The 10,945-nt window shown below is 53.1% G+C and overlaps 1 protein-coding gene across 1 annotated transcript; it reads left to right on the plus strand.

Moving 5' to 3' along the window:
- Positions 1 to 2,145: 2,145 nt before the first annotated feature.
- LOC144731234 (uncharacterized) lies at positions 2,146 to 10,426 on the plus strand. Its single transcript, XM_078612252.1, has 7 exons — positions 2,146 to 2,398; positions 4,446 to 4,573; positions 5,004 to 5,095; positions 6,230 to 6,403; positions 7,477 to 7,588; positions 9,325 to 9,580; positions 10,250 to 10,426. The coding sequence occupies exons 2-7, from the start codon at positions 4,493 to 4,495 to the stop codon at positions 10,420 to 10,422; spliced, it is 888 nt and encodes a 295-aa protein (XP_078468378.1). The 5' UTR covers positions 2,146 to 2,398; positions 4,446 to 4,492; the 3' UTR covers positions 10,423 to 10,426.
- The last annotated feature ends 519 nt before the right edge of the window (positions 10,427 to 10,945 follow it).

Genomic DNA, 10,945 nt, shown 5'->3' on the forward strand with positions numbered 1-10,945 from the left:
GGTATCAGCGGTGTCAAGATCGACCTCTATGGAAGAGGCTCGTGAAGGACGCTGCTACTGGGCAGTTGGAGGCAGTCGCCCTCCAGCAACAATGGAGGGCAGAGGAGCGACGCTCACAACAACGAGCGGAGAGCCGGGCGGCTAAAATGCAACAAGTTGGTACAGTAGGGGGTACAGCTGATGCATCTACCAGTCATCTCAGTCAGCCGACCCATAGCACTTGGGTCTGTCCCGATACCTCCTGCCAGCGAGCCTTCGTCACTTCGCGTGGCCTCAAAGTGCATCTGTCCTGGCACAGACGCCGTGGGGATGTCCCCGCCACTTCGTGGCCATTCACCCACCACCAGTGTTTCGTCACATTGGTGGACAATCATTACCCAGCGCCAGGGTTGATTCACCCACCACCAGTGTGTCGTCACATTGGTGGACAATCATTACCCAGCGCCAGGGTTGATGCACCACACCACCAGTGTGTCGTCACATTGGTGGACAATCATTACCCAGCGCCAGGGTTGATGCACCACACCACCAGTGTGTCGTCACATTGGTGGACAATCATTACCCAGCGCCAGGGTTGATGCACCACACCACCAGTGTGTCGTCACATTGGTGGACAATCTTTACCCAGCGCCAGGGTTGATGCACCACACCACCAGTGTCGTCACATTGGTGGACAATCATTATCTAGCGCCAGGGTTGATGCACCACACCACCAGTGTGTCGTCACATTGGTGGACAATCATTACCCAGCGCCAGGGTTTATGCACCATACCACCAGTGTGTCGTCACATTGGTGGACAATCATTACCCAGCGCCAGGGTTGATGCACCACACCACCAGTGCGTCGTCACATTGGTGGACAATCATTACCCAGCGCCAGGGTTGATGCACCACACCACCAGTGTGTCGTCACATTGGTGGACAATCCAAAGATGCAATCTAAATGCTGGCACGTTGTGGAGCCAGCGGTATCCCACGTGGTGCAGCAACACGTGTGGCGTGCATGACGGCGCGACCACTCACCATGGCCGCTCTCGGCACGGAGTACCGAGCATTGAGAATGCACCGCATAAATCACTACTTACAAAAAAACAGGTTGGTTAAAGTCTCTCATAGACTCCAATGTTAAAGTCTCCCATAGACTCCAATGTGAAAGTCTCCCATAGACTCCAATGGTAAAGTATCCCATAGACGCCAATGTTAAAGTCTCCCATAGACTCCAATGTTAAAGTCTCCCATAGACGCCAATGTTAAAGTCTCCCATAGACTCCAATTTTAAAGTCTCCCATAGACTCCAATGTTAAAGTCTCCCATAGATTACAATGATAAAGTCTCTACCCATAGACTCCAATGTTAAAGTCTCCCATAGACTCCAATGTTGAAGCATAGCTGTCAACCCATATGGTTTACCCCGTATTCTTGTACAGGTAAATTGAGATTGCAGGTGCATACGGCATACAGCCGTTTCAATAGGGCAAAAAAACTATGTTTTTGTCTATTTGTTTGTGTTTTTCTCTTGCGATGGGACTTTGTAGGATGAACGTTGAGATTTATAAGGGCACCAATAAGGTCTGAATTGGTCTGTAATCAGGTAGGGCACTGAAAAGGGGGTTGACACGTGTGTGCTTTTGCCATCATGCAATAATGTCATCAAGCAGCGTTTGTTAAGGCAAACAAAGTCTGGACCGGTTTGGATATCCAGGCTGTTTGTCGGCAGAGCCAGGCTTGTCTAAGTTTAAACACGCACGCCTCACTATTAAGCATTCACTTCAGGCGGAGTTGTCCAGGGCTGAGCTCCGAAAAATATTTAGTTTTCTCCCCCAGCTATTCGGGGTGGGAGCGAGTGGGGTATGGTTAAGGGTGGGGGTGGTGGTTTGGGAGGGGGTGTTGAAAAAAGAAACATTCCGCAGATTACTTAGACAACTCATGATGAAGTAACCGATTACTCTCATACTCGTTTGAGTCAATGAAATCGGTGAAAAAAAATCATGGCACAGCAGCCGAGCTGGAGTTTCTCCAACGAGCGCGCCGTGGTTATTCCGCGCCGTGAAGGAGAGCGAGCGAGAGCGAGAGAACGAGACAGAGGGGGCATTTTTTTGTTGCACAGCGCTAACTTCTCCGAGTTCATTGCGGCGAGATGTATCCTGGCAACGTGCGTTTACCGACGCCCCGTTGACTCCCACGAAGAACGCACACACGCGCACGCACGCACGCACAGGCCGGACTGCCAGGGTCTCTCTGTCTCCCTCCCCACCATCACCGCCAACTAACTAACCCCCCCCCCCCCATTCGTCTTCCTTCTGCCGCGTGTGCGTTTCTCGTGGCGGGACGGCGCTGGCAATGTGTTGTGGGGGGGGCTCCACGTCGCGATTGAAACGTCCCAAGGCTCGAGGACACGGTAGGAGGTTTATTTGATGTGTGGAGTCTCTGTTCGGTGGGATTCGATCGGTGGTAATAGACGGCACGCTCTAACCACCCTGGTGTTGTAATTAATTCTGGGGGGCTGGGGGGGTAGGAGGTTCTTTCCGTAAATTATAAACGAATTAACTCACCGATTTACTGCGCCAACAAAAGCGAACGAACGCGAGATTGGACGGCAATGAGTTATCGGTTGCCGAGTGCTGGAGTCACGGTTTTTTGACACCGGACAGAGGAGTTTTCAAACTCTTAAACACCACCACCACCATCATCATCGTAACGACCATCATCATACCTCTCATCATCATAACTCTCATCATCATAACTAACATCATCATCATTGGTGGGGCGCTGGGTAAAGAGTGAGATCACATCACTTGTAATTAATTGTCTTGATCTGTTTGCGTGCCATGTTGATTGTCGTGCATCGGTGTGCAGCGCCATTGACAGATGCGGACGATCTGTGCCGCTGTTAGATCTGTTCACGACTCTAAACGTCGGGTCCTGTTGTCCATCCGCTGCTGGATGACGATGGCGCCCCGCTTGCGCGCCGTATTGGGCCGTGAGCGTAGTTTCAACCATACCTCCCACACTGGATAGGGCCGAGTTGCCGTAAGGAGGAGGAGGGGGGGGTGGCCGCGTAGACGCGCACACAACGCGGTTCAGATGTCACCGTCCTTGGCTGCCCGCTGACGCTTGCCGCCGGGTTCACAAATGCTCAGCGCGTCAACCGCTGCGCCACCGCTCCAACTGTTGAACAGCAACGGAACGCCCAACGCACACTCCGTGTCAACGTGGGCTCTGTGTGTGCGCGCGTGTGTGTACCGTGGCGTACGTCACGTCTTCGCTGTCTGCACGTAGCTCCCTGTGTTAAACTAAACACATTCATTTTATATTCTTGGTTCTTTCGGTAAATTCACGTAGAAGGGAAACAATAAAATTATATAAATATTAAACAATACAAATTTCTCACGACGTTTCGACTGCAACACAAGCAATCATCATCAGGTGTGAAATCCACAGCAATTTTCTTGCTGTGGATTTCGCACCTGATGATGATTGCTTGTGTTGCAGTCGAAACGTCGTGATAATTTTTTATTGTTTTATATTTATATTATTTTATTGTTTCCCTTCTTCGTGACTTTATCGAAAAAAACAAGAATATGAATCCCTGCAGTCACGAAAGCTATAAATCAAAACATTCATTTTACTTTACCAGGTAAGGTGCCCGCTGAGCTGCGTAGCTCATTTTTCCCCCCCTAAGCGACCCTGGCTATCCATGAATGATAGCCCAACGAAACCCGTCTCGTCGTCATCGCGTGGGCATTGAGAGCGGCCGAATACTCTAAATGCGTGATGTTGATTATAAATGTTGAGGGGGGAAACCGGAGGACCCGGAGAAAAATCCACGCGATCACAGGGAGAGAGACACGCAAACACCAAATATACAGCAGCAGGCGTCAAGGTCTGGATCGAACCCACGACTTCCTGCACACCATGCGAGGTAGTTAACATCTCCTAGCCACCGTGATGGTGATGAGAGAGAGACACGCAAACTCCAAATATACAGCAGCAGGCGTCAGGGTCGGGATAGAACCCACGACCTCCTGCGTACCTGGCGAGGTAGTTAACATCTCCTAGCCACCGTGGCGCTCCTTGTACGACCCCCGCGCCTCCCAATAGATCCGCGTGTCGCTCCGTGTGTCCCCGCGTCTTAATGCTCACGGGGTGACCAATAAGGTCTGAATGGGTCTGTAACAAGGTAGGGTGCTGATAAGGGGTTGACAGGTGTGTAGTGGTGAGTGTACTCGTGAGTGTCGTGGTGGTTATTGTCTATTTGTGTTTCTCCCCCTTGTGATGGGACTTTGTAGGATGAACGTCGAGATGTATAAGAGACACGGGGTGACCAGTAAGGTCTGAGTTGCTCTATACGAGGGGATCTTTGTCTTTTATTCAGGGCTGCAGTGCACGCTTCGTAAGTCTCCGCATCTCACCTCGTGTCCCCATGTGTCTCTCCCTGCGTTCAGGCTGAGCGTACCTACGGGGAGCGGGGGGAGGGTGCCGAGCGACGACGATGGAAGCCCCCGAGTGGACCCTGCCCGACGTGGACAGCGTGATGCCTGTGCTGGACGATTTCCCCTTATTCTTCCACCAGGTGCCCTCTCCTTCCTCCTCCTCGTCTCTCTTGCCCATGGGCAAGGTTCTTGGCTCGAGTTCCATTCATCCTCTCCGCAATCCCTTCTTCCGTTCCGTCACATCGCCGGGTGGTGACGGTGCCCACGCTACGCGTGTCCTCTCTCAGCCCGTGATCGCGCGCATTTTTCTCGGGGTCCTCCCGGTTTTCCCCTCTCGAATCAACAACTAACTGTGCGTTTAGAGTATTCGGACGCTATACATTTCCACGTGATGCACCGCTCCCATTGCGGAGTCCCAACATTGAGATTGGTTCTCGTTGAACGATCCAGGCCGCGCCACCGCCAATACAAACACGAGACAAACGCAACGTCAAAACGACGCAGGCTGGAGCGAGTGTTTAACTGCCCGGCGCGGTCTGACTGAGCCCTCTCCTTCTCGTCTACCCGCAGCGTGGAGTTCCCCGGGTCCCCGGCCAGGTGTATCGGGTCCCCGCACGAGCGCAGGGGGTCCCTGTCAGCCCCCGGGGTGCGCCAGCCAACAGGTAACATCGCGACGGTGCCAGGGGTGCAGCCGCTGCTGTTGTTGTTGTTGTGTCGGTGTGATTTAGGTTGAGATCTTATTGTCGGCACAGGTAAAAACCCAGTGGGCAATATTTTTTTTATTATTAAAAGCTTTTATTTAACTCACTCTGTCTGTTGTTGATATCCTCAAATCTTGCAACTCAATTTTAACCCACTTCCCAATGTGGTATCGACTGCAAACTTGGAATACTGATGTCATACTGATGACAATACTATATTCTATCATAAAAAAAATATGTAAAAACATTATTTTTCATATGTTATGTTTCGGCTTGGGTCTAATTGTCCACGGTCAACTGACGTTGGCTGTAAATCACCACAGCCCCTTATGTTATGGCAAGCTTCGGGGCCACTTCCTGGAGTCGTGGAGTGCTTCCATTACTAGTACGGTGCATTTCATTAAAGCGTGTTTTTTAAAAACTTTTTTAAAATATTACTTTTTTATTGAACAAGAGCCCAGTACGACGCACGAGGGGGGGGGGGGGTAGAGATATTCCGTGGACAAGCACGAGGCCCAGGTGCCCACGGCAAAAAAATGCTTCGATGCGACGGGGACTTGGTTACACCGTGAATATTCTCCCCGTGTGTCGCGTGGATTTTTCTCCGCGTCCTCCGGGTTTTTTTCCAACCCTCCGCAATTTAGGAATGGACGCGTGCGTTCAGGGCATTTGGCCGCTTGTGAATTTCCCCGCGATGACGATGAGCCCCTTCGTTGAGCTATCTTTCTGTGGGCAGGTCGCTTCTGACAATAACATCTACGGAGCTCGGTGGGGGCCTTATCCGGTTTCGTTTCGGTCACGATTTCAAAAACGGGCCCGGTTTCGTCCAAGAATCTGACGTCGCCGCCGAGAAGAGCGGTGGGGGGGGGCACTGCGGTTACATCGATCGGCAGGTCAACGTGCGGTGGGGTAGAGTGTGGCTATGTGAGTAGTCTAAAAAGTGTGGACCAAATGCCCTCCAGAGTTCTCTCTCGCTAGCGGAAACTCTTCCAGCCAGCAGTGGCGCGAGCAAGCAATTGCGGGGCTGCACCTTCACCCACGCCCGGAATCTGCACACCCCCCCCACCCCCCGCGACTCCTCTACTCCTTTCTCAGCCAGGGTCCGGGCCTCAGGGCCCCTGGGCAGCAGCGGAGACCTGGGCAGCCGGAGGGCAGCCCCAGGGAGGAGGGGAGCCACGGCGGCCCGCGGGAGTCCCCCACGGAGGAGCAGCAGCTGGGGGCCGAGGAGCGGTTCGGCTTCTTCTCGCTGCAGGACGCGCAAGTCAAGAGGTGCCGAGCGACTCGGAGCGTTGCCCACGATCGCCCGTCAACCGCGGGGGGCGGCGCGCTCACGCCATCGGCTCTTCCTCCTCCTCCTCGCGCCGGCCTTCATAGCTGCTATTCTTAGGTTTTTTCGGTAAAGTCACGTAGGTAAAACATTAAAATTAATAAAAGTAAAATAAAATACAAATCACGACGTTTCGGAGGCAATAACAAGCTTCCGTCTTCAGGTGGAACCGTCACAGCCACGACAGCTGTATCAAGTAAATGAGAGATTGCAAGAGCTACCACTCCGTTTATATATAATGGTTGGAGAGGGGGGAAGGGCCAAGTACGGCACACTTTTTATTCATATGGTAAGGTGAGGCTTAAGAGGGTGAGCCTTTGTTATAAAGAGGTACGGTTTGTGACTAAACCTGGCCTACATAACAATAGTGTGAAAAAAGATGAAACAACTAAACATGGTAAAACAAGCCTGGCTGTCTATCAATAACCTGTAATAGTTGTCTGTCAAATAAGATTGGCCAAATAAGTGTAGTTAAAATCTAGAATTCATAGCTGCTCGCTATCAGCACTTGCGTCCAAAAAGGCTGTGTGGCTAAGCGTGGATGTATGTGTTTCTTATAGGTGTGGATTTACGCGTTAAATATCAGTGCGTTTGTGTAAATGCGTAGGTGTGCGTATGCATGCATGTACGTGTACATGCATGCATGTGGGGAGCGATAGTGTAGCGGTTAGCGCGCTGCGGCGCTATGAACCCAGTGATACGAGTTCGATTCCCGCTCACGGCAAACACCAGTGACGATTATCTGAACCGGTCCCGGGCCTCCCCTAGGTCGACTCAGCCTCAAATGAGTACCTGGTGCAGTGTGTAAACATCGCCACTAGGGAGACAAAGGCGGTCGGGCGTGGTGCTGGCCACCCACCGCCTCGTGTACCGTTCCGGCCTTCATAGGTGCTCGCTAACAGCACTTGCCCCTACAGTCTGTTAAGGCTATAGGGGGATCTTTGTACGTGTATGAGGAGCGGTGGCGCTAACCACTGCGCCACCGCTCCTCCGTCGTCCTTTGCGCGCTCTGTAGACCCCTCGGCGATGGGTGGAGGGGCCCGACGCCGGAACGCGTGCGGCTCCTGCTGCTCGAGCTGGGCCTGGTGCTGGACTCGGTGATGCGCGCCGGCCTCAGCCTCCCCCAGGTGACGCCCGCACACGCCACGTGGGACACGACGGCCCGCACCATCAAGCACGTGATCCACCGATTAGCTATTTGTTCGCAGGACACGAAGTTTTTTATCTTACCAGGTAAGGCGGGGCTGAGCCGATAGAGCGCTGCAGTCCGGCCTGGCCCGAGGTGGTGCTCGACAGCAGCACTTCAGAACATTTATTTTAAATCAGAATATTTATTTAAACTGGAGGGATCCGATAAACTACAAAGCTTACAACAACAAACAATACAAAAACACGAAAGTAGTGCAAAGTACAGGAATTTTTTTTTTAAATCACCCAAACAAATACACCACTAAACCATCCCCATCCTACCAGGCAAAGCCCACTCGAGGTATGAAATTTGTTTTTTACTTGATTACAGCAAGCGTGCTGTGACGGTTCCACCTGAAGACGGAAGTTGTGTTGCCTCCGAAACGTCATGATTTTAATTTAATTTTAATTTTACTTTTATTAATTTCGATTTTTTTACCTTACGTGACTTTACCGAAAAAAACCTAAGAATATGAATACTTGCAGTCACGAAAGCTTCAAATCTAGAAAGGTATGAACTTGTTTTTCAGAAGTGAGCTGGCCACAAATGAGGGCTCAATGAAGTGGCTTATCATCATCACGTGGACATTTACAACAGCCAAATACTCGAAAGTTAAGAAATGTTATTGGTTCCACCCCCCCCCTCCACCGCCGACCAGGAACAATACATCTTGGTGATTATTTGTAACCCCCGCGAGAACGAAGATTTGTTCCCAGCGGCGAACTTTTGTCCCTCGCTACGGCTTAGCCGTCACCTAGCCGACCACATCACGCTGTCCGACCGTCGCATCCTCTGGATACCCTTGTGCACGTGTGTGCAGCAGAGGTCGCAAACGGGTTTTGATTCCTTACCCGTACCCGGCCGCACCAGGGTCGCAAACGGGTACCCGTACCCGGCCGTACCCTACCCGTACCCGGCCGGGTATCGGGTAGGGTACGGGTATCGGGTACCCGATTGCGACCTCTGGGATGAAGCCATGTTGCAGGCACGGGTGGGTTGATTCTAGGAACTTGAATTGTGAGAAGAGACAAGACCTTGGGAAATGAGTGACAAACGGTTACTCACCAGTGACTCACGGCCTACCCGTACCCGTACCCGGCCGCACCAGGGTCGCAAACGGGTACCCGTACCCGGCCGGGTACGGGTAGCCGGGTATCGGGTAGGGTACGGGTATCGAGTACCCGGTTGCGACCTCTGGTGTGCAGCGGGTAGCGCTACGCAGCGCTATGAACACAGCGACCCGGGTTCGATTCCCGCTCACGGCCAACACCGGTGACGATTATCTGAACCGGTCATGGGCCTCCCCTAGGTCGACTCAGCCTCAAATGAGTACCTGGTGCGGTGTGTAAACATCGCCACTGGGGAGACAAAGGCGGTCGGGCGTGGTGCTGGCCACCCACCCCCTCGTGTGGCGTTCCGGCCTTCATAGGTGCTCGCTAACAGCACTTGCCCCTACAGTCTGTTAAGGTTACACGGGGGATCTTTGTCTTTGTCCATCTCAAGGAATTTTTTTACCATCATCGAGGTGCGTCAGTTCGCATCCGTGTACGACCGTTAATCCCAGTGCCACCGCCGAGCCCAGCCAGCGGACAAATACATTTGCGCACGAGGTGGGAGGGGGGGTGGGGGGCGCCATCGGCAGCGTCGTGACGGCCGCCCGTGATCCCGTTCCAGGGTTTGCGCAACATCATCCAGTGCAGCTGGCCGGAGCTCTCCGCGCTGGCCGCCCCGTCAACCGGCGCCGTCGGCGGCACGGACGGCGACGGTAGTGACGATGGCGGCGGCGGCGGCGGAACACCGGAACCCACCAAGCTCCCCGACGGACGAGCGGAGAAAGCGGCGCCAAAGAACCGGGAGGCGAAGGCGGCGGTGGCGGCTGAGACGGGGAACAGGCACCGGCCGGGGGTGGTGGCGCCGGTGCCACCACGAGGTGCGGTGAGGGGCCCGGGGGTCGTACGTCATTGTCTGCTCGTTGTTGTCGTTGTTATCGTCCTCGTTGTTGTGATTGTCACCGTTCTGTTTCACGTCGACGTCGTCGTCCTCGTCGCTATTGTCATCCTTGCCGATACAATCGTCGTCGCCATGGATGTCTTTGACGTTGTTGTTGTCGTCATCATTAATATCGTCATTGTTGTAATAATTGTCGTCGTTATCTTTCCATCACCCACCCATCATCATCACGATCATCATTTTATCACCCACCCTGTCATCATCATAAGTATTTCCATACATGGGTCATCATCATCAATAATCATCATTATCATCATTCGATCACCCATTCTCCCGTCATCCCAGCGAACTGCCATCGCCGCTACAGCCATCATTATCACCATCAACACATCACGCTCCCATCGCCATCCGTCTTTACCACGCGAATGGCATCACAATCCCATCAGTCGAGTACAGTCGGTCGGTCTGCCGGTGGGTTCCTCGCGGGCGAGGCCCAGGTAAAGCTGACCGGCGGCCCGCTCCCTCGCCACCACCAGCAGCGCCCTGCGTCTCAACCCCTCCGCACCTCCAATCAGCGCGGTGCGAAAGAAGTTCGACTCGTGCACATGCACGGCTCCTCGTGACGCTTGTTCGCTCCCCCCCCCCGCAGGTGACAGGGCCAGGGCCAAGAAGACGGAGGCTTCCAACCCGAGCCCCCGCAGCGACGCAGGCGAGTTCCACGCTCGTCGCTCGTTAACGCCCGTCAGAGGCAGGAGCGACCCCAAGGACACACGGCTCTCGACTTACCGCCCAGATTTTCGCGGCCTCTATTGCGATTCATAATTGTTTTTTTGAGTTTTAGGCCGCTCGGTCCCCGCCCGTAACGATCTGGTCGATATTCTGTCGCCCGCCAAAGCCAAACGAATTAACTTGGTCACGCGGTGTGCAAGCGTTTTAACGACACGCTAAATGTGTGTACGTTGAACTTTTTTCTCACCGTACGTAGCCAACTGCGCTAATCGGAGGTGCGGGGGAAGGACAACAAACTAAACATTAAAAAGGTCCCGGAATGATATGGTCACTGACATAGCCGAAAGATGACATCGTCACGTGAACAAGATCCAGGAAGTCAAAATAACAAATGCGGTAAGTCGTGATAACGCCCCAGATGTCCCGAAGATGGCTCGAGGTGGTTTCATGCCGTTGCTCCAGCTCACGCACCGCTGAGCTGAAGAACAATCCTCGAAACCACAGGGAGGGGATCCTAGATCCGGCGTTTCGCTTGAAACCACGTCGAGCCATCTTCAGGACATCTAGGGCGTTATCACGACTTACTGGATTCGTGACGACGATGTAATTGTTTGGC

The sequence above is a fragment of the Lampetra planeri genome, chromosome 38 (genome assembly GCF_965212315.1).
Source record: "Lampetra planeri chromosome 38, kcLamPlan1.2.h2, whole genome shotgun sequence".
Classification (NCBI taxonomy): Eukaryota; Metazoa; Chordata; class Hyperoartia; order Petromyzontiformes; family Petromyzontidae; genus Lampetra; species Lampetra planeri.

Excerpts from the sequence above, each read along its gene's own strand:
- LOC144731234 (XM_078612252.1), top strand. The coding sequence starts at position 4,493 with ATGGAAGCCCCCGAGTGGACCCTGCCCGACGTGGACAGCGTGATGCCT. Across the intron at positions 4,574-5,003 it reads TCCCCTTATTCTTCCACCAG|CGTGGAGTTCCCCGGGTCCC; the intron begins GTGCCCTCTCCT and ends GTCTACCCGCAG. Across the intron at positions 7,589-9,324 it reads CCGGCCTCAGCCTCCCCCAG|GGTTTGCGCAACATCATCCA; the intron begins GTGACGCCCGCA and ends ATCCCGTTCCAG.